The following is a 24775-nucleotide window of genomic DNA, read 5'->3' as shown; positions in this document are numbered from 1 at the left end:
CTTTGTGTAATAGTCAACCCAGGTTTGAACATAACACCTGCAACCAACGCTCTCCACCACTTAAGCAAGACACAATAGTTGTTATACTCTTAACAACTTTAACATATATTGGAGTTAAGGAGACTTAAACCCAAGATCTTAGAGTGTTTTAAATGTTTATTAACCACTAAATCAACACGAAATTTTTTGAATAAAATATATAATATAAATTATAAATTATATATAGTATATATTATTCTTAATATGGTCTCACTTTTTATAGTTTATACTATATTAAAAATATTAATAATAATGCTATATGTTTATACTAATAATATATATTACACTATAATTTTATTAAAATGTGAACGGTAGATTCAACAAATTATATAATTTTAAAATATATACTAGGTAAAATATATGTTAGCTATATTATTTTTTAAAATATATACTAGGTAAAACTGATTCAACCATTAACTCATTACCTTGATCGGGTTGGTGACCAAGTCAATTTTCATAACATTGGTATAGATGTAGACTGATTAAACGCTAGACTATTGATTTTCTAGTCTTATAAGAATGGCCATTTATATTGTGTGCAACAATTTGGGGGCAAAAGTCACAAAAAAAATAAATGTGACACGAAGTTAAATGGTTTTATTTGTTTGTATATCCAACTCTAGCCATCGTCATCTATTACTATGTAGTTTGCATCAAATATAGGATATGATAACACAATAATGTAACAAAATTATGAATTAAGAAAGATAAATTTTTTAAACAAGAACAACAATATTGAAAAAAATATATTGAAAAAATATTAAAAATGATCCGTCAAGTTTTTCGATAAAAATAAATTATTGATAAAATTTGATAGATATTTTATACTGAAAGAGTAATATAGATATAGACATTTATGTAACAATATAGACATTGCTAAAGTTAATTGATTTTTGTTTTGTCAACAAAAATATATATTAAATGTGGGTATCAGAGGGACACCCCAACCCTTTTATAACACTCCCACCGACTTAATTTATTTTTGTCAAAGGCTTTGTTTTAGAAATTCTAGTTTAACTCCAACCAATAAAATTTCATCATATGTTTCTGTAACCAACAAGTTGGTGGTTTTTGTCATCGTATGATACTAAATTCAGTCTTGTTAAGTATATAAGATATTGAGTTTTAAGTTTGTAGATGAAAAAATATATTCAAAAAATTATTAAAAATGTTTTGTCAAATTTTTCAATAAAAATGAATTATTGGCAAAATCTAATAGATATTTTTTACTAACACTATTAAAAAAAAAGTAATTTTTACGACGTATTTGAGGAGTTTTTACGATGATTTTCAATTGTCTTTAAAGTGTTTCAACCGTTGTGAAAAGTCTTGACTTTCCACAATGGTTCTTAAACCATCTTAGAAATTAGATATTCTAAGATGGCTTTGTCAAGAACCATCTTAGAAATTATTTTTTTAAAAAAAATGGATGTTCCTAAGACTTTTAAGACGATTTTCCATAAAACTGTCTTAGGATGTCTTTTTTTAAAAAGAAATTTTAGAAAAAATTGAGAATTTTAAGATAATTTTTTCAAAAATTGTCTTAAAATGTAGACCTTCTTTTTAAAAATTTTCTTAGAATTTTTTTTTCAAAAAGAATTTAAAAAATTGAGGATTCTAGTATTGTTTTTTCATATAGATTTTCTAAGACAGTTTTTCAAAGAACGTCTTAGATGTCTTTTCTTCAAAAAATGAAAAATTGAGGATTTTAGGATGTAGAGTTTCTAAGATAATTTTTCAAATAATCGTTTTAAAATGTCTTTTATAATAAAGAAAATTAAAGTAATGAATTTTCAGTGGTGGCCTCACAGAAATTTAAAAAACTTTGATTATGTAATTGGCTTCTGTGTTTCGATTTGCATAGCTTATGCCAAATTAGATTTATCAATGATATTTCACTTTGTTTATGAAAAAAAAAGTTCAATGCTTCAAATACTTGTTTTTTTTTCACTTCTAAATACTTGTTATTAATTTAAGATTAAAATAATATTACTCGTTGACCATGATATGGCACCAGAGTATCCCACTTGTATTAGAACAAAACTTGAGGCTTAGTTAGTACTACATGTTATTGGCAAGAATTTAATTTCCAAATATTTATGTGAGATATTTTTCCCAATATATTTCTTCAACTATCACTGATTTCTCATAAAAATCCATATAAAATAAGTTTAACTTAATTAATTAGATGTGCTTGATATAAAAGAACAGAATAACCAAATTATTTGATCACCGAGAGCTACCTAGGTGTGGAAATTTGATTGGACTGAGTTAATAGTACTATTGATATAATTAGAAACATACACAAAGAAAATGACTTTGTGACTTTCTACTCCAATTCACTCCTTCCTTGATGGGGAAAGATAGAGAAAAAGCATACAAAAGAATGGAATAAATAAAAGCAACATATTTCTGTGCAGTTGATTATCCAAGCTGCCACTTGCCATGTATTCATACACCAAAAGCCTATCCTCATCCTCACAGCACTACCCAATTAACTTAACAAGATGCGAATATGCATCAGCTGTCCAAGAAATATAATTTCTGCCTATAAAAGAAAATATGTGCCAAGCTAGTATTAGATATTATTGAACCTTGTTTCAATAGCTAGATTTTATCCATATGAATAATACTTTTAAATTGATTTGTGACTAATACTAGAATGATGAGGTGAAACAAAAAAATAAAAAACCAAACACTCCCTATGACCTTGCAAGCCATCCAAGTCTATTTGTTTCACTGCCACAAGCTGAGCCTTCACACCAAGTCTAAGTTTGTCATCAAATTTGAATCCAATGCAAAAGTTACAATGTTACTTCAAACATGTGAAAATATATTCAAAATCAATTCTAGATACAAAATTAATTCTTCAACGCCAAACCAAACATGCACTTACTCCTTATACACACATAAAAGTTAAGTTTTGGTCTTTGCCATTAACATCGTTAGGGATGTGGTTGACAATTTGTTGTTAACATTGTTGTGAAACTCTATAGCAATGTAAAATTGCTATAAAAATTCTTAGCAATGTAAAATTGCTTTAAAAGTTTTCCATATCCTATTTTGGGCAATTTTGCACTCACCAAAAAAGTTCATAGCAATTTTACTCAACCTGAATTTTCTTTGTAACAGTATTAACAACAACACCGTTTAATGATCAGGGAACAATTAACTTTTATGCGCGTGTAACGGCTAAAACTTACATTTTTTCATATAGGACAAAAATTTAAAATGGAGATAACCATAAGAACCAAGTGAATAATTTAACCAATACAAAATTAATACGTATGTGAAGTAAGATGCATAAAACTTACTGATCGATAAATAGAGAAAGGCTCTTCTGATAAAGCATTACTTTACTTGATTGCAATTAGAAGATAATAAAGATGATGATATAAGAAATTGACTTTGTAAGTATCTATAAGGTTTTCTTCAAGTGATAGTTTTCACTTGAAGAACACTAGGATAACGTTAAATAGAGAAAAATACATATTAACATCAAGAGAAATTTAGTAGAAGAACCCAACACTTTTTACTTGATAGTTTTCACTTCCATAATTCTAGATATTTAGCTTAAGTTCAAATAGACTTTAGTATAGAATTCAACTTGATATTTACTTGCTTTTAATCAATACTAATGTTTGCATTCTGGATGTACAGTGACTGAGTGAAACAAATTCCTTAAGGATATGATACTCGGTCTTACCATTTTATACTACTTGAACAAATCGATACACTTGCCGACCAGCACTAACAATCATCTTGCCCTTTTTTGGTTAGAGGAACTCGCAACTCAGAAACCGAAACAGGAGGAGGCTCTTCACTAAAGTACTTGTCATGAAGCAGCTCCATCGTCATGACCCTCTTAGCAAGATCACAAAAACCAATTTTTTCACCAAAGCCATTTCATCAAGGGATTGATTGGGTAAACAAGCTTCAAGACCAACAGGATTCTCCACCTTGCTAAAGGAGATTATCCCATAATCAAGAAGTTTTGAACAACCAGCCCAAGCACTCTCATCAAGGTTACTCAAAACACCAACAATTCTACTAAGTTAGTCAATATTAGCATTTCCAGGAAACAAAGGTTGTAGAGTTAAAATTTCTGCAAAGATACATCCCAAGGACCTCAAATCAAACTCCAATTAAAAAATCAATATAATTATGCAAACATTGGCTAAAACATTTCAATAGTTAGAGGGTTATGGTTTTGTGATTGTTGAGAATGAGATAATCTGTCCAAAATTAGTGATCTTGAGGAGGTCAAGTTCAGAAATTAAGAGATTAGATGGCTTCAAATCATGGTGGAGGACCATGTGGCGGTGATAGGTGTCGAGGCCGGAGAGAATCTGAATCATCCAACGCTTAAGCTCATCGGCGGGGAAGGGCTGGTTGGCCTTAGTGGCATCGACAATGATGGTGGCCAAGTCGGTTCTGAGGAACTCGAGGACAAGGAGTACTCGTGCAAAGTGATGACATTTGGGGAGCCCTGCAAGAGCTGCAAAGCGTCAATTTCTCGGAAGGCGGACTAGTAGTCGTGGATTTCCTTGAGGGCGACAGTGAGACTATCAGAAAGGCGACGACCACGGTACATGTCAGAGAAGAGCAAGTTGGCGGAGAGCATCGTGGATGGAGGACTATAGTGTTTTAGAAACATGAGAGCTGGAATGTTTCAGAAATGTAAGAAGGCTAGAGTATTTTAAATTTTCACATGCAATACAATGATGGTTGTAGGTGAAATCATCTTTAAAGTTGTGTTATCTAAGACGATTTTCACCAAAATCCTCTTAAATTTGAGTGTCTTTACGACGGTTTTAGGTAAAATCGTTGTTAATGCGTCCCTTTATTTATGAAAATGCCACCAACAATTTTTTAGAGATGATTTTGGTAAAACCGTCCTTTTTCTAGCGTCTAAAAGACTATTTTTCTAGTAATGTAATAACATAATTAGAAAAAGAGTAATAATATATGAACATCCCTTAATTTTAAACACCCCACCAAATTTTTTTATTTCTTTCTTCCTGTTACATCACATATCCTATCATACTTATATTAATTTTTATCTCTTTCTAGGTGTCGAATAGGTTGATGAGTGTCCATCAAACTTTTTCTAAAATATACATGTTTTTGTATGATTTTTGTATTATATAGCAATGCAATTTACAATATTAAGAAAAAATATTTCCTAGTAGCTCATGAATTGAATTGAGTTGGGATTAATTTTGTATGTAGTGGCTCAAGGAGCCAAGGTTACTTTCACAAACAAATACATATACATGTTATGGCCAGTAACCCAAACCGGTGATCAAAAGCCGCAATTATCAACAACAGGTTTCGAGCTGAGTTGGCTCCAGGAGCATCAAACTCTGTACGTGGACCTTCCATCACCATGGTCGAGTGCGTTTCGGGCTCGAACTGAATGCTCCAACAACAACGGAAGGTTCAACTGCGCCACTGTCGACTGCACCTCCGATCAAGTCGCATGCAATGGTGCTGGTTCAATCCTGCCGGCAACCAAGGCAGAAATTACCGTTGCAGAAAACAGAGGACAAGATTTCTACGACGTGAGCAACGTGGACGACTTCAACATACCCATGTCCTTAACCGCACAAGGTGGAAGTGGCGATTACAAAACCTTAGGTTGTCTTAGGAACATCAACCATGTGTGTCCTTCGCAGCTACAACAACCAGGGCCTAGTGGCAATGTCATCGCTTGCAAGAGTGCTTGTGTGGCTTTCAATGCAGATCGATATTGTCACTTAGGAGATTACTTAGGAGATCGATATTGTTTTGGGGTTTTGTTTATGCCAGCCCCTTTTCGGCTAGTCTTCAATATTAAACCTTTCAAAGAGTAATTGTTTTTTTTTTTTCAGCAAAGAGAAAATTTCATTAATCAAGAGAAATACAAGGAGTACTGGTTATCCACCTCATTCCGATGAAGGTGCACTGGCCCCTGATCATAATTAATTACTATTGATGGTGTTTCCTCTGCATATCCAGCCTACATACACTGGATTCGTCAAAACAAATTATTATACATTAATTGTGTCTCAGCAATGTCTTATATGCTCCTATGTTGCACAAGCTTTGGTTTTTGTTTCTCAATTAGTTATGCAAGTCTAACCAAGTTTTTTTTATTAAGGACTAAATGAAGGAAATGCATCATTGCAAGTTGCTTACTCCATCAATCTCTTCTCATGCCTACTCAATTCAGACTTCTACCTCCTTTCGTCTTGGCATCAAAGACTCGGTCATCCCATTCACCTCTCGTGTCCTTCATCGTGCGCCTCAAGTCCAACAAAATTTCTATTCTTGTCTCATCTGGAGTCTTGTAATTAATAAGAGTCATAAATTACCATTCAATTAATCGAACCCAACTTAGGGGATGCCAAATGACATCGTTGATGCAAATGGACTTTCTAGGGTGGCCATTAATACCCACCAGTCTCATTAATCCACCACACTCAGTCACTCACTGTGTGCTTACTACTTAGCAAACAAAGGAACTTTATTGACTAGTATTAGTGGCAACTTTACTGACTAGTATTAGTGGCAAACAAAGCAACTTTATAAACAGAACACACTCAGACCTTATAAATTTGTAATAGCTGACAAATTTTGCATTCAAGATCAGTTATTTATAAATAGAACACACTCAGCCCACACTCAGTTATTTATAAATAGAACACACTCAAATCCAAAACTATCAGTAGCACAGTACGCACCTTAATCGTGACAGTGATGAACCCCAACTCGTTTGCAAGTTCAGTAGCGCAGTTGTAGGTTCAGTGTGAGACGACAGTGTGAGGAGGAGGAGACAACAATGACAGGGTAAGGAGGAGACAACAATGAGGAGGAGACGATAGGGTGAGGAGGACAAAGGAGAAAGAGGGTTTGCCAGACTGAGCGCGCATGGGCAAAAGTGAATTGGGGTTTTAATTTACCAATAACACTATATCGATTTTTTTAAAAAAATCGATGTTAACTAATTGATATTAACATCGATTTTAAAAAACTGATGTTAATTACTTGATGTTAACCTCGATTTTGGAAAAACCGATGTTAACTACTTGATATTAACATTAGTTATTGAAAAAATCGATGTTAACCTCAATTATAAAACCGATGTTAACTAAAAATGCCACTGTGTTTTCTTTTTAACATCAATTTTTTGAAAAATTGAAATTAACCCTGCCATATTAATTCTATAAATTCTAGTAGTGATGTTTTGCTTTTGAAATGAAAATAAACCCATAGAAGGTAAAAATGGATTGACCTAGACACCATATATAACCACATGAAGACATACCCATTGTGGTTTGAGGTTGCGACCATTCGGATCAGAGTAGAAAGATGATAGAACTATCCTCCCAACAAATGTTGGACAATCAGAGTCTTGATTAATCCGGCGTGTGATCAAAAGATAAATAAAATCTGATCAAAAATTAAACTTAGATAATATTTGAATTATTTAACTTTAGCTTCACCACATTAATCATTTGTGTTTAATTACTTTATTAAACATATTTGGTTCTACTACATCATAAAAGTGATATTTTAATATTTGTTAAATAAGTTAATAGTTATAGTTTCTAAGTCATAAACATAATTTATTACTTTTTCTCAACAGATTTCCTACCTAAATTTTACCTAAAATACTCAAGATGTTAAAAATAATGTCTGAAAAATGTGCATGTTAGCATGCATATTACTCCTCCAATGGACTTTGGCATGCATAGATTTATTTTTTCGCCATAAATTAAGGTATGCCTGCACTAACATAGCATTCCCACTTCCCACTTAGGCGTTAACGACTCCATAAAAAATTTTATTTTATTTTTTTTAAAAAAAAAACTCCACGATTAATTTCATCACGAAAGACTATACTTTCATGATCAGTCCTGATGGGGTCAAGTTCAAGATTTCAAAGTTCAAACGGGAAAGCGACAAGGTTGAGTTCCTGCTAAAATACGTTTTTTTTTTTCTTTCCCTGGAATATATGAGGCCAAAGACACCCTTTAACGGGTCGGGTCACAGTTAGTATGAGAAAAGTTGTCTAGAAAGCTTCAAGTTAGCATTAAGATGTTTATTTAAATAAATACGGGTCAATTTGATCATTAAGTTGAGATGAACTTTGTTTTTTAATCATACTAAAATAAGATCAAATTGGTTTTGAAAACAAAAGTTCATAATAATAATTAGTGTATATATGTTTATCATATAATTGATTTTGAAAAATTAATAATAAATGAGGCAGACGAATCTACTTGGAAGACATTGGAGCAACTGTCTCTAATAACTTTTAACTTTTTTAATATAATACACGTGTAATTATGAATGGTGTCTATAATATTTTTTATTTATATAGGAATCAAAGTTTAGTATAAGGAAATTAATTTACATCAACTTATATACAATGGTCAAATCAATTGAATTAGATCTTCTTAATATTAATATTACGTGTAAAATATTTTTTTTGTGAAAAACTGAAAATTATGTCCATAATATGAAATATAATCTAAAATATCATCAATCTAGCTATAATATAAGTATTGTTTCCACAGATTTATGTATATGAACATTGTTTCCACACAATATAAATTTTTCTGGTAAAGGCAATGATTTTCAAAGAACATAGAGGATAAAAAAAAATTGAGTATACTATTTGATAATAAAAGTAGAATTAGATGAATTACTTTTAAAGTGCAGCATAGATGTAATTTATTAACCTAGCTCACAGTAAAAAAAACATTATTTTAAAACCATTAAATTTTTTCATTTCTTCCACAATTGACTTCAATACACTGCATAATGGATGTACGCCTCAATTTTAGTTGTTGTACTCCTTAAATTCTTATTTTAATGGATGTAATAGTTTTTTAGGGTTAACTTTATATTTTTTTATGAATGTAATAATTTTCGTAAGATCAACCAGTCTAAATTCATCAATTATGTTGAACAGATTAAAAACATATCTCACGCAAAAATTATATGTAGTTCCATTAGACTCATTGATGTTGTAATAAATCCTTGGACTACTAAGGTTTCCCAATAACAAAATGTAGAATGTTTCATAATTTATTATAATAAATAAAATTTATTTTAAATATATTTAAATTATTATTATTATTATTATTATTATTATTATTATTATTATTATTATTATTATTATTATTATTATTATTATTATACAAAATATATCTAATTCTCTTTAATTATTAAGAAATATATCTCAAAAGTTACATATTAAGTTTTTTTTTAATCATACAGATTAAGTTGTATACTATGCTTCAATATTATGTAACTAAAGAAACAAAGGCTAATTAAGCTTTCAAGTGACGCCATTTTTGAAAATGTAATTTCTTTTTTTTTTTTAATAACAACAATGAGATTTGAACCTCGGATAACATGCAAACTATCCAAATTTTCCGCCATTAGACCGATTCTAGTGGATTTTCTGAATCTATATCATCTCAAGTATAATAGTGTGAAACTAATAACAGTTAAGAAAAAACTAAATTGTTCAGAATTTTGAAAATACAAATCTATAATCATGTAGATGTATAAACTCACTCCCACTGTACTAAAAGATTAGTATACGCAACTGAAGCAAGATTTATTACTTGAGCTATTTTCCAAGGCAATAATCACAGCACTTAAGTCATGCCATAGCCTTCTCACATGCTTGCCTTTGTTTATTTAGACAAAATACATAAACACATATGGAATCATCTACCGGACTTCAAAACACTAGAAAAGGCATACCAACTGCTAGAAACTAGTCAAACTACAAAGGTTTACTGAGTGATTTTTGTGCTTACCGGCGGATTTTGGCCATCAGTAATTAGGCTTTCTCTAGTAGTGCCAAGTTCGTTTCAAATAGCAACTTGCTAAGCTACACTAGTACAAGCAAAGCACTTCATTATGAAGCTTTCCAAGAAGAAAGTGGTGAAGTATCAGATTTCTTCCAAGTAGGTACCTCATCACCGTATCTATCACCCTTGACAGCATTTACACCAGCAAAGGACTCAAGTTCTGTCATTTCTTCTGGTGTTAGTTCGACAGACTAAGCCTCAATGTTTTCCCTACCAGGTATTAATTGGGCACACATCTTCTCCTTGGTGATGAACTCAGGCCAATGCAAGTTGAGGAGGTACATCCCTTTTTTGCAGCCAGTTCATTAACCCTCTCAAATTTAGTATTATTCTGGTCTGCATTTCAGGCTTGAATCTAGGCAGAGACTGCAATAGATTTAGACGCACATAGAAGATTATATTTAGGTATCAGTGATAGACACTTAAAAGATAACAGGGCAATTTCTTTGACGTAGAATTGTAGATTGTAAGATACAAGGAGGTATCAGGTAGGGAAAATCCTAAAACCTGGATCTAGGGAAGCACGATGTATGTTTTTAAATCATATGTTTTATTATATATTAAAAAATTATTAAAAATGATGAATCTAATTTTTTGATAAAAATAAATTATTAAAAAAATCTGATAGATTTTTTGTATTAACAATATAATTAAAAAGAGTAATAAACAATGAACATTCTTTAAGTTTAAAAATCCCACCAACATTTCTTATTTTTCTCTTCTTATTACATCACAAATCCTATAATACTTATATCAATTTTTATTTCTCTTTCTAGGTGTTTGATAGGTTAAAGAGTGTCTATCAAACTTTTTCTAAAACATACATCTTTTTGTATAAGTTTTGTGTGACTTTTGTATTATATAGCAATGCAATTTACAATATTAAGGAAAAATATTCCCTAGTAGCTCATGAATTGAATTGGGTTTAATTTTGTATGCAGTGGCTCAAGGAGCCAAGGTGACTTTCACAAACAAGTGCACATACACGGTATGGCCAGTAACCCTAACCGGTGATAAAAAGCCGCAGTTATCAACAACAGGTTTCGAGTTGGCTTCAGGAGCATCAAACTCTGTGGACATTCCATCTCCATATAGTCGGGTGCGTTCTGGGCTCAAACCAAATGCTCCAACAACAACGGAAGGTTCAACTGCGCCACTGCTGACTGCGCCTCCGGTCAAGTCGCATGCAATGGTGCCCGTTCAATCCCGCCGGCAACCTAGACAGAAATTACCGTTGCAAAAAACGGAGGACAAGATTTCTATGAGGTGAGCAAATCCAGCCTACATACACTGGATTCGTCAAACCAAATTATTATACATTAATTGTGTCTCGGCAATGTCTTATATGCTCCTATGTTGCACAAGCTTTGGTTTTTGTTTCTCAATTAGTTATGCAAGTCTAACCAAGTTTTTTTTTTATTAAGGACTAAATGAAGGAAATGCATCATTGCAAGTTGCTTACTCCATCAATCTCTTCTCATGCCTACTCAATTCAGACTTCTACCTCCTTTCGTCTTGGCATCAAAGACTCGGTCATCCCATTCACCTCTCGTGTCCTTCATCGTGCGCCTCAAGTCCAACAAAATTTCTATTCTTGTCTCATCTGGAGTCTTGTAATTAATAAGAGTCATAAATTACCATTCAATGAATCTTCTTTGACCCGCACCAATCCTTTAGATATTATATATATAGTCTGATGTTTTGCAAGGGGGACCTTCTCTCTTTGTTTAAATTCAATAGAAAGCTGTGTAACATCTTTGACCCATCACAAAAAAAAAAAAAAAATTCCATTCTTAGTTTTCCCTATTATATATGTACAGCAAATACACTTGGTTATATCCGATGAAATTTAAATATGATGTTGCACTTATCTTACCAATTCTTAGAAATCTGGTGGAAAAAATCAATTCAATGACAAAAAAAGAAGAAGACAGAAATTAAAAGAAAAAAGACATTACACTCTGATAATGGTGGATAATTCATTAAACACAAATATTTTTTTTCAAATCATGGTATCGCTCATTTAACTACTAGATCCACTCCACCCCGAGAACATGCATAATGGTCGGTCCAAGCGAAAACATAGGCATTTACTTGAAATTGCTCGGTGCCCCTTTCATCCTAAGCATCCTTTCCACCACGATATTGGACTTTAATCTGTGCTCCAAACAACAACATATCTAATATTAAACCGGCTCCCTACTCGATCCCAATCCTAAAATCAAATTCTCTTACTTCACTATATTTCATCATGAACCCAAGTACACCAAATTAAAAATATTGGGATGTCTATGCTTTCCTAAGCTTAAACATACACAACTCAAAAGCTTCAACCAAGTTTTGAACCGTATGTATTCCTTGGTTACAATCTCATCCATTGATTGAATTGTTTTATGATCAAATACCTCAGCAATCTTACATTGTTTTACAATCCTATTCCTTTTACAATTAACAGTGTTTACATGGTTTTTTTGGTACATGAAAGGATTAATTTGTCATTCTGTTAAAAAAATTACAAAACACAAGCAACATTCTTTCTTATATTTTTTATTTTATCGTTATAGAAGTTATTCCATTAATGATCAAAGAAGTTAAAAACGAAGGTAAAGCGGCACATATAAAAAAACCACCCAGTCCAAATTAATCACGTACAGAAAATCAATTATAAAAGCTAAACTTTATTAATTGGATGGTAATTCATCAATACAATCACCGAAATCACGTGATTTATTATTCATACTATATAACCTATGAGTGGGTAATAGTATTTGTGTATTCACTTATTTTAAACGGAGGGATATATAACCAATTAAGTCGATCTCTCCACTGGTGAGCACTTCAAGGGCAGAATGTGATGGCATAATCAGGCCTGTTGGAGCAAGTGAAAGTGCTGCTCTTATCATCGTAAGCGTAGGAATAAGCATCGGGACACTGCTCCTCGAAAATCTGAGAGTAGTTCGTAGGTGGACATGTTTCTGCGGTGTTGTTAGGTCCAGTGCAGCAATATCTATCTTCCTTAAAAGCCTCGCAAGCACTCTTGCAAGCGATGACGTTGCCATCGGACCCTTTGACTTGAAGCTCCGCAGGGCACACAGAGTTAATGTTCTTAGGGCAACTTGAGGTTTTGCAATCGCCACTCCCACCTTGTGGGGTTACGGACATGGGCACGTTGAAGCCATCCACGTTGCTCACGTCGTAGAAATCTTGCCCTCCGTTTGCTGCAACTGTGATTTCTACCAAAGTAGCTGGCGGGATTGCACCGGCACCGTTGCATGCGACTTGACCGGAGGCGCAATCGGCGGTGGCGCAGCTGAACCTTCCGTTGTTGTTGGAGCATCCTGTTCGGGCCCAGAACCGACCGGACCATGGAGATGGAAGGTCCACAGAGTTGGATGCTCCTGGACCCAACTCGAAACCAGTTGTTGATAATTGGGGCTTTTGGTCACCGGTTAGGGTTCCTGGCCATACCGTGTATGTGCACTTGTTATTGAAACTAACCTTGGCTCCTTCAGCCGCTGCATACAAAACCAAAATCATCAGCTGCTACAAGCATATTTATATTTATCCATAAACAGCATTGCTATATATATAGTACAAAAATCAAAATGTACAGAAATTATATAAAAAAAATGTGTTAAATTCTTATGGATAAAGATTGGTTAAATTTAAATTAAGAATTTGAAGGCAAGACCTTTTAAAGAAATCAAAGGCGGAGGGAGTTATAAATTTTGGTAGTGCTGCTGTACATATTAGCAGTTTTCCTATTATAAATATCACCGAAATTTGTTTTACAGAAAAAAAAAAAAAATACCCTTGAGGTGGCTGTTAACCAATGTTTGAAAATTAGATTTTATGAGAAAAGAATGAAAATTATTTTCTTTTATTCCACATAAATATTATTTAATTTGATAGTTTAAAAATTAAAATGATTGATTAACAAAAATTAATATTTTAATATATTCTAATTTTTAATAGTTTTATAAATATTAAATAACTATTTAAAATATAATAAAAAAAATTGTTTCTCTTTTTGGTTTCAAAGTATCATCTCAAACATATCCTCTTAGCTAGGAGGTAAGATTTAAATAAGAAAGAAAAAAATATAAATGTAATAAGTGATATAATGATCATAAGAGAAAGAAAGCGATAAAAGTGTGTAATAAGTAAAAATTTAGTTGTGAAAATAGTTGCTCATTCTTTTGGGACTTGATTAATTAGTTTGTATATACTATATTTCAGTAACACAAGGTTTACGTATACCACCAAAATAACGGTGAGGAAAATCTTATTAAGTAGCACAAGGTGTAACAACTTAATTCTTTGATCCAGGTTGACATATAGGGCATAATAACAATTAATATCAGGAATGTCTATATTCTTACATGAATGAGTGTAATAACTATTAAGACAAGTCTGCATACGAGATAAAGAAAAGAAGAAAATAAATGAAAAGTGGAATGCTATTGAAATATATATACCGTAGAAGAGGAATGCAAATAAAAGGCAGAGAGCAACACGGGTGGTCGTCATTGTTGGATATGTATAATTTTCGTTTTGCAGGTGCAATGGTGAGTTTTGCATGTTGGAAGTCATGCTATTTATAGGCTACGCAGCTTGAATCTTCAACAATTAGCATTTGATACGTGGAACAATTCCGTTGCATTATGACAAAAAAAAACTGAGTTAGTCCAAGGCTGCTGCAAACTTGACCACGAAAAGGGGCTGCTGTCGTATCCAATGTGTCGAATTGTCTAAATTGTTAATGTTCTGATCTACCGGGATCCACGGCGTGAATGTTTCGATAGTTTATTCATAAAGAAAATTCCTTCATCTTAATCTTCTATTACGTGATGGGAAGAAAGAGTTAGTGAATTCCAAAGAAAAAAATTGCCTTCTATCAACTGGAATAGATACAGACTAGCCATTTCGTATATAGGCCAAACATGTTCTGGTCCTATTTCTTGTTATTACAATTTGAACAGTCCGTAATTAAAAGAAATATGTTATGGATTGTCCAGTCCACAATGTATTTTTTTATTATGGACGTTGAATCTGCAATACAATTTCTATTACGTATTGAACAATACATAATACTTTTATATGGATTGATTAATCTGTAATAGAGACCACTTCGTGCTTTAGTAAGGCCATTATCCTCAAAAACATCAAAGTCGTCACTGTCCCAATCAAGGGGATTCTCACAAGTGCCCCCCACAGTGAAGAGGAAAACGGAGAGAAAAAGATAGTGAGTGAGAGGAAAGGGGTAAGATGGGGACTTTACAAATTTTGAAGGTGCATCAAGCAAAAAACTGATTGCATTAAGTAATTGTTGGTGGATTTACGGTGGTTGCTATGCTAGAGCTGCCGAATTGGCCCATTCATAGGGCTTGGTCCTAGTCTATGTAGGTCATGGTAAAAACAAATCCAATTGATCACGTAGTTCACATAAAGTAAAGTCTACAGTACCAAAAAGCCCCCAAAGTTTTGTGGGACATGACCAGTCACATGGTGGCAGATATGTCTTATTGTGTTTGAATTTGCTCCAAATTTTATTTTGCATGTTTACCAATGGATATAGTTCAGATTTTTTTCCTAGCTAGAGGCTTTTAGTCTTCTCTTTCTGTAATTCACAAAAAAAATGTACATTATATTAAGATGATTTTATTTTAAAATAAAATTAACACTTAATCCAACATTTCAAACATTCAAATCTAAATATTTGTTACCTATACAAATTCATGCATGTAATCTAAATCAATAGAAATGAAACAAAATTTAATTAAATCGAACTTAGTATTGACAATCTATTATAGTTTTACAGAAAGAGAAATGATATTTAAAAATAAAATGAAAATGTTATATCAAATGTGTATATGATTTATACCTCACATATAACTACTTGTATTACACAATACTTTTGTATTTAATTATTTTTAAAATAAGTAAAAAGTGTTATATAATTTTAATTGGTGTCTAAATATGTGTTAACATAACATTTTATTATAGTCCTCATTTAAATATTTTTCATGTTTACTTTTTATAATAATATATATAAAAAATTATTTGCGATGCATATATATTTTTGAGCTTGGAGGAATTGGTCTTAATTTGCGAGTTGAAGGGTTAGATACCTTAGCTAGAGTCGCAACAGATTGCAAGAAAAGAACAATGTCATTTGAGAAAGATGGAAAATCAATCGTACTTGTTAGAAATAGCAACAAAAATTCTACAGGCAGTAAACACGCACACACACACAAATACGATATGGTTCAACAAGTATGCTTACGTCTCTGGAAGTACAGCATTTGTTTCTATTATTGATTTGCAAAAAATGATTACATTAGCATTTAATTATAAAATAAATCTATTATGATGCAGTTTTACAATATCGTCATTGTAAAGGAAATTCTTATGGGGGTTGTGAAGAGGAGAGAAAAATACCTTGACTCAAGTGGTCTAGAGTATGCCTCCCAAAAGAAGGAAGGGGGTTTAGGGGTTCGTGATATTTCTTTTTTTAACAAAGCACTAGTGGGGAAATGAGGTTGGAGATTATTGGAGGAGGACACGTCCTTATGGGCCAGCGTAGTCACAGCCAAATATGGATATTTCTTAGAGCAAAATGTGGTGGAGGGATATTCTTAATCTTTGTTTGGGGGAGGGCAAAGGGGCATGGTTCAAACGTAACATTGTCAAATGAGTGGGTAACGGTGAGACAACGAAGTTTTGGGAACACTGTTGGGTTGGGGAGTCAGTCACCTTTAATTTGAGAGATGTTTTTCCTATGCTTTATTCTATATCTCTTAAAAAGGGTGGTGGATTAGTGAAGTGGGAGAGATTGGTGAGGGTCATTGGCTATGGAACCTTAGGTGGAGGAGAGAGCTCTTTGAATGGGAAAATGATATTCTTTATAGGTTATTGAATATGATTCAACTTGTACCCGGTCAATAGTCTAATGTTGATTTGTGGACTTGGAGAAGTGGCTCACACAAATCATATCCAGTGTGTGACATCGATATTGAAACATGCATAGGTGTGGGTCATGTTTTAGTATTGAATGATGACAACATGCACAGGCTCTTGCAGAAGGGTGGTTTTTAAAGCAGTACTATGCATGGGGTGGGTGAGAATTCTTAAATAGAGGCACATTGATAACTAGGAGTGGGTAATTAAACGGATCGGTCCGCTTTGCGTAAGGTCCGCCCACATAAGTTTGTATTGGTAGCGGACCGGATAACCCGTCTCACACTCTTACACGAACCTAATAAATTGGTCTGTCTCCGTTTCACGGATCTTGCGGGTCAAACGGATTGGTCCGCGGGCCTAATTTTTTTTAAAAAAAATCAATTTTAATAAAAATGCAACACAATCAAATTAAGTTCAACACAAATATAAATAAAATCTCAACAATTAATAAATTACATTAATAAAATAAATAATGTCTTAACAAAAAAAAAATCAAACAATAAATCTAAAATATGATCTTCTTAATAAGAAGTATTTGGTAAGATATGTGATGAGAATCTTGAAATTGACCAAATACAGGCTAAAGGCCCAAGTGGAGAAGGGCGAAGGCCCAAGTGGAGAAGGATAAAGCCCCCGAGGGGAGAAGGATGAAGGCCCAGAGGCAGAGACACTATCAAGACTATTAATTGTTGCTGAAGGCCTAGATTAATTTGAAGGCCCAAGTTAAATATGTTTTTTAGTTATAATTTTTATTTATTGTAATTTTGGCCCAAACTATTTAGAAGGCCCATGTCTATTTTTATCTTTTTGTTCAGATACACTATAAGTATTGGTTTTTGTTTTGAATAAGAGAAACTTTTGGCATTTGATAAAATTTGGTGAGAGTTTCTCTCTGAGTTCCTTGTTGAACCAATCTCAGACTTATCAAGGTAATCCTTGTGGCGTCTACCCTGACTTATCTTCCTTCACCGGAAGTGACATCATCCAAACCTCTGTAGTCTGTATCAAACGATCCGCTCTTACTTAGGTTCACATCAATATGACATTGGTAGACCACATATCTATAAATCCATGTGACGCCATTAGCATATTTATTTATAACAATGACATAACAAAATTTATGACACCAACAATAATGCATTAATTCTACCATCCAACAAAGTTACAGAAGCAAAAATGTAATGTTGGTAGAAGGCCACGTATAGCTTTACATGAACACAAGCATCTTGCACTAGTGTCTATGTTGAGAACCATATATTGATAAATTAATAACAAAGATAATGCGTCATGCATGATGCAAGTTGAAAGAAAACACCTATAAGATGTTAGGATATGGGACGGGTTATGCCTTTTTTCTATGGAAGGATATGATAGAAATATATGATAGAAATGATGGGAGTAGGAAGATGGTGAGTTTTCAGAAAATTGACAACTTAACTTGAATTGTGCTTATTAGCTTCTTTACTTACATTACATGACTTGCTACAACTTATGCCTTTATATAGGTTACATAGGTGATTTTTACACACTTTTATACTACTTAGTCCTGGAGTCTTCTAGACTCATCTATCATCTACCATCCATCTCTATAATGTTCTAGGTACTTCTATGACTTTAGATAATAAGATATTTTTCTACATTCATCAAGAAGTTTCTACACACTACAACATCTCCATAGGTGTAGAACTCTCTAAATAATGGACCACCAATTATACATCTACACTTTTCTAGATTAATCTTCAACACTCCCCCTTAATCTAGAAAATTCTTGAACTCCAAGCATGTCTCTGAATTTGATGAACTTCTCTGTTGCAATTGGCTTGGTGAAGATGTCTACTAATTGTTCTTCAGTCTTGCAGAACTCCATTTTGATTTCTCCACGTTCCCCGAGCTCTCTGATGAAGTGGTATCTAATCTCAATGTGCTTTGTACGGCTGTGGAATACTGGATTCTTAGTCATTACAATAGCTGACATATTATCACAATGAATAACGGTTGGAGTCTTGGAGTCTTGTTATACGTCTTGCAGAATTTTTCTGAGCCATGTCGCTTCGGACACAACGCTTGTTGCAACCATGTATTTTGCTTTTGCTGATGATAGAGCAATTGTCGTTTGCTTCTTTGACGCCCATGATATTGCTTTGTTGTCTAGAAGAAACACATATCCACTTGTGCTTTTTCTATCATTTGTGCTTCCTGCTCAGTCGCTATCTGTATAACCTGTCAAGTTAAAGTCTCTATCTACCTCGTACAAAATGCCAAAAATCCTTTGTGCCTTTGACATATCTTAGGATTCTCTTGGCTGCTGCAAAGTGTGCTTTGCTTGGGTTACTCATGAATTTAGACACGATGCTAACTGCATGTACGATGTCTGGCCTTTAGTTGGTTAAGTAGATTAGCGAACCGACTAGGCTTCTATAAACTGTTGCATCAACTTTGTTTTGCCCATCATCTTTTGAAAGCTTCTTGTTCATCACCATAGGTGTGGCAAGTGGTTTGCAATCTTGCATGTTGAACTTCTTTAGTAAGTCATTTGCATATTTTTCCTGCAAGATAAATATTTGTCCAGGTCTTTGCTTGACTTGCATGCCGAGAAAATATCTCATGAATCCAAGATCGGTCATTTCATACTCTTGCATCATAGCCTTTTTAAATTCTTCCATCATTTGTGAGTTGTTGCCGGTGTAGATTAAATCATCCACGTATAGGCACAAAATAGAGAAATAATTACCTTGCATCTTCACATATAGTGACGGCTCACTTGGACTTTTGAGGAATCTATGCTCGACGAGGTATTTGTTTATTTTTCTGTTCCATGCTCGGGGAGTTTGTTTGAGACCATAAAGCGCCTTTTTCAAGCTGATTTTACATCTAGCTGGTAGACTTGTAGCTTCAACTATGCAGCTAAGGCCGGTACAGTTCTGATTGTTTCCATGCGCACAACGGGAGCAAATGTCTCATTGAAATCAACTCCTGATAGTTGTGAATAGCCTTTAGCGACAAGTCGTGGTTTGTGTTTTTGGATTGTTCCATACTCATTATATTTAATTTTGTAAACCCATTTCAGGCCAATGTGACAGCGTGCCACCGTGACACCTCGCCACCATGCCTAGGTATTTTGCTGCAACCTTATTTTCCGTGACTCTGTCAATACCATTGTTGCAACCTTGTTTTTATTTTATCCGCACTTTCGTCAAGCATAAGCACCTATTATGTATATGTAATCAGGTAGTGTCGTGAATTGTTAAATGCAGATTCCAAAGCCTTTTAGTTCCATTTTAACTTGGTTTGTCGCTATTCCCTTTATTTTGTGGCTGCCTCAATCAATTACCAGAGCAATTGTACAAGAGTTTTTTTTTTAATTTTAAAGGTATGATTTTTGTTACATTGCCTTTTTCATACATATGACGATTTATTTGATAGCACTGGAGTTGCAAATGTTGTTTCACTGGTCAATGATCTAAGGGTTTCTAAAAAGAAAAAAAAAAAAGAACAGTTACAAGGTAAATGTACTATCTGTGTTCTATCTTTAGACGGGAAGATTGTTACTACTTCCCTTTTTAATAGTACTTGATTTATAGCAAATAGTTGTGGCCATATGCATGGCAGGCCTTTTGCCCATGTTCTTAAAGCTAGAGATTTTTGTCTAAAAAGGTGTTTGACTTGTATCTATTTTTCATTGGTTCATCTCAGTATTTGAATAGTCATGGACATGGAATCAACTTGCACTATTCTTAGTTAATAGCAATGAGTAGTATGAGTCATGAGTTCTAATATTATATTTGCTCATGGTAAGTAATATGAATCATCGTATTTTTTTTCCCTAGACCAAAGGGGAGTGATCTCATTAATTTCAACCAAGGGAGAAAGCTGGTTCTCCAATGGTATTTGTATATGATGATCAGATTCAAGAGGTAAGGGATTGAGAGATCGCAACAAACCTTGAGGAAACTATGGTTAGCCTTTTTTATAACCTCCTTCCTTATTCTTAGTCTGTCACTAATGTCTATTTGCCTATAGGGTGATCACTCACAACCCCACAATTGAGGGGTTTCGGTTTGCTTGTTCTTCATTGTTGTTTTCTTTTTTTAAGTGCTTCAAATATAATTAGGTAAACACAAACATTTAAACCAATGTGAGGTAACTATTGTGTGTTAGTATCATTTAGAAACTACTATTTATGTGGTTGCTAAAGTGTATACCAAAAAACAGGATTTTCAGGTGTGGGCTCACTTGTATTATAGGAGGCAAGTTGGCAGCACCAACTTAACAGCTTAACTTAACAGCAATTAAGTTGTGTATGGTTTCTCACTTGGATCACAAACTTAACAGCTTCCATGTTTTGCTTTTTTTTTTTGTCAACTTATGGACATTCGTGGTTGATAAACTATGGTGATGTTTGAATAGAGTGAGAGAGAGCGTGAGGACTATAAAGGGAAGTGGTGGTCAATGTAGGTAGTGACTGGTGAGGTAGTTCTTCTATTAAGGATTAAAATAAAGACTACATGAATAGTAACAGATTTACATGAATAGTTGCAACTACTATTATCACTTGCTACGTTAGGATGATATTTACATGAATAGTACCAGATTTAAGTTCTCAACTGCATAACTAATAGATTAAATAAATTGAAGAAAGTTTGCATGATAAACTGAATGCACTTCTTATTTATCTGGTTCTATATTAGCGGAAATGGCAACTTAATGTACTCATTGCTTACAGTGATTATCACGGTTGCTACATAAATATTGCTAGCATCAATTTTGGTACAACCAAATGATGACAAGGACTTAAGGTTTTTTATTATGACCCAAATATTCAATTAAATTAACATAATGAACTAGCTCCAAAAGATTTTTGACAACTATACCCTCGTGGAAGTGTAGAAAATGAGTTGTAAGATTAATATTCTTGATTCACTTTGCACTTAGTTTACTATAACTACCACTTATAAGAAAATTGTTCATCAAATTTGTTTATTGTATGAATAAATTTTATGACTCAAACTATAATTCATCACATTGATTCAGCACTTAGTTTAGTATAACTACCACTTATAATTTTTATTGACTGTTTTATGCGTCTTAAATAAGATGAATTTGTTTTGCTAAGATGAGACTTGTTTTGTAGTAATGGTTTGATCACTGCTTTTCCTCTTGTTGACTGCTTTATGTGTCTCTAATAAGATGAATTTGTTTTGGAAACAAATTCATTGGTTCTTGGTCAGAAATTGGTATGGATTCCACTTGCAGACTCAAATATGTGTAAGGCACCTAAAGCCCTTTAAGTACACTTCTTATTTATCTTTGGGTCTATGTGCATGCTTGGTCTATTTTGTTATTCATAATTTCTCTAGCATAAATAATTTTTTTAATTATAGGACAACTCCAAAACCTCCAGGCAATATCACTGTCACCAACCCTAACTATTTCCTCTAACTTTGAGGTACATTCCCCTATGGTTTATTATTTGTGCTTACTGATGGTGTGATTATTGGGTGCATGTGCTATGACATGGTTTTCCATTCTTTGAGTTTTACACAATATGTTTGTTTATTTCCATACTCAATTGAGAGAATCGTCTCCATTCTTTGTCTATTTAGAGAGGTTACTTACAGGTAGGTTGATTATACTTTGACATGGTCTTCCAATAAGGTATCTTTGGTTTGAAATATTTTCACCAGTGAAAAGTAGGCATGTTAACCTTAGCACTGTCTGTCTGGGACTTGGGACTAGTTGACACCAACGAGTACTCGATGACATTGATTGCTAAGAGACTTAATACAAATATACTTGTATGAGTTGAAGTATTATTCATTTGCTATATCTCTTTTTGTGTGTGGTTGTGTTTTGTTTTTAATCTATTTTAGTAGCAGATATAATATATAAACTTGAAGTTAGTTACATGGAAGCATTCAAATATAAAGTCAAGGGTCATTGTTCATTTCATGTAAAGTCTTACTTGATATATCCAAGTTTGTCTTATATCCCACTTAGCATTCAAATATTTAATTTGTAGGCACTATTTGTCTTCTTGTTTGCATCGTGATCATGACATTCATCATTGGACATTACACTGATCATCATCACAGGTAGGAAAGTTTTTCATAAACTTTTGATGCTCATTTTTGTTACCAATGGTTTTGTATGTTGTTGTCTGTGATTAATGACCAGTGCTTTATATACAAGTTTTGTTCATCATGAGTAAACCTTAGATTCCCGTTTGAGATTGAATACAATGATTCTTGTGAATAGTTTGCATTAATTGTTGTATTGAATCTTGAATTGTCCATTTGGATAGTTTGGAAAGAGTCATATTTTTATGGTGGATTCATGTGTTAAGGTTAACATTATTTTGTTGAATTTGATGAAATTTTGGAACAATGCATTTCTAGTTGTTCTCTGAGTGCATACTTGATTGTCGAGGAATTAATGTCACCACTTTCATGTCGTGTACTTAGAGATCAATGCAAAATGCTACCGAAATTTTTCCAAATTTAACAAAAGAGAGTTAACCTTGATGTATAAATCTACCATAAGAAAATGTCTTCTTGAATGGGATAGGGTCACTGTTAGTCGTTATTCATGAGTTAGTTTTATGTTGAATATTTGCAAGGAAATAGCACCTTACCTCCAATTTATGGTTCTTTTTGTAGGAATTGTACATATTTTTATGTTTAGTGTGATTTTTAGAGTAGACACTCCCATTTTGTGAATTAATGTTGAAACCACTTCAGTTTCAGGCCAAAAGAAGACAAGTTTCAAGTAGCTGATGACTCACTTAGCGAGTGGCATCCGTTAAGCGAGGCATATAGCTCACTTAGCAGGTTGGGAAACCCTAGAAGATGATCAGTCAGAGATGTGCTTGCCCAGCGCGTAGCCAGCCTGCCCAGCAAGGTCATTGTCCCTTCTCGTGCTTAGCGCGCCCAGCTCGCTAAGCCAAAATTCACTTACTCTCACTTAGCGAGCCAGTTTCGCTAAGCGAGCCTTCAGAAGCTGAAAGGTCCAAGAGCCTTTAACACACTGAAGTTGGCGGAAATAAGCATAGTTTTACATAGAGAGTAAAAAACAGAGCTCAAGGAGAAGCTGAAGCGACAGAAAGAGAGTAGCAAAGAGAGCTTAGGTTAGAGGAGTGAAGTTTAGGGTTTAGAGGTTGTAGGAGACATCCTTAACCAGCCTTTGCCATTTTCTTTCACTCAAAAACTCATCCTTTCTTGTATTGAGAGTATATTGCTTGTAATGGAAGGCTAAGCCTCTTTATTGGGAAGTTCTGCTGAACCTTGATGTAACACTCTTTCACTATCTATTTAATGTTATTTTTATATGTTCATTGCTTCTATCTGTGCTGATTTTACATGCTTGTGGCTTATCACCCATTTGTATGTATAGTTAGGATTTTTAGCATTGGGAAATGCTTTAAAGCCTTAGAACTTGGTAGAGCAAGCTAGAAATCTGTATGTCTAGGAATGAAGTGCAGTGATCTAGTTCATATTATGTTGTAGGCTTAATGCAACTCTTTTAGACTAAGTTTGTTGAGGGGTCATGGACAAAGTTTAAAGAGGGTTAGGCTCATTCACTAGAGGGATCTTGGTTTATGTAATTTCTCAGCATAAGAACACTAGGATATGTGAATGTATATATACATGATTTTGATGATGCCAAAGAAAAATCGAACAAGGCTGCTTCAAAGGATAAGCATTTGCTTCAAGATTAATACAAGATTGCTTCAACAAACAAAACCTAGATTCAAGATTTCTTTAAGATCAAGCCTTGCCTCAAAACAAAGGGTTTCAAAGTCATGCAAGGCTCTGGTAATCGATTACCAGGAAGTGTAATCGATTACCCGAAGGGAAGTTTGAAAAATAGCTGTTGAAAAGGGTTTTGAATTTGATTTTTGA

At 33.6% G+C, this 24775-nt stretch overlaps 2 protein-coding genes and 1 long non-coding RNA gene across 4 annotated transcripts; 2 read left to right on the top strand and 1 right to left on the bottom strand.

Annotated features, from left to right (window-relative positions):
• Positions 1-4340: 4340 nt before the first annotated feature.
• Positions 4341-6215, top strand: LOC100788787 (thaumatin-like protein 1b). Its single transcript, XM_014762597.2, has 2 exons — positions 4341-4508; positions 5250-6215. The coding sequence occupies exons 1-2, from the start codon at positions 4341-4343 to the stop codon at positions 5892-5894; spliced, it is 813 nt and encodes a 270-aa protein (XP_014618083.1). The 3' UTR covers positions 5895-6215.
• Positions 6216-12576: 6361 nt separating this feature from the next.
• LOC100820314 (thaumatin-like protein 1b) lies at positions 12577-14534 on the bottom strand. Its single transcript, XM_003535162.5, has 2 exons — positions 14393-14534; positions 12577-13429 (listed from the first exon to the last, which is right to left on the bottom strand). The coding sequence occupies exons 1-2, from the start codon at positions 14505-14507 to the stop codon at positions 12753-12755; spliced, it is 792 nt and encodes a 263-aa protein (XP_003535210.2). The 5' UTR covers positions 14508-14534; the 3' UTR covers positions 12577-12752.
• A 3658-nt stretch (positions 14535-18192) lies between these two features.
• Positions 18193-24207, top strand: LOC106794957 (uncharacterized). Of its 2 annotated transcripts, none has more exons than XR_005886586.1 (6): positions 18193-18286; positions 19945-19990; positions 20132-22142; positions 22259-22323; positions 22897-22969; positions 23615-24207. It is a non-coding gene; the product is annotated as an uncharacterized lncRNA (long non-coding RNA). The 2 variants fall into 2 exon arrangements; XR_005886587.1 differs by having other exon boundaries at positions 18237-18286; positions 18737-19990.
• Positions 24208-24775: the final 568 nt, after the last annotated feature.

This window comes from Glycine max, chromosome 10 (assembly GCF_000004515.6).
Source record: "Glycine max cultivar Williams 82 chromosome 10, Glycine_max_v4.0, whole genome shotgun sequence".
Lineage (NCBI taxonomy): Eukaryota > Viridiplantae > Streptophyta > Magnoliopsida > Fabales > Fabaceae > Glycine > Glycine max.
This window is presented reverse-complemented; position numbering and strand designations above follow the sequence as displayed.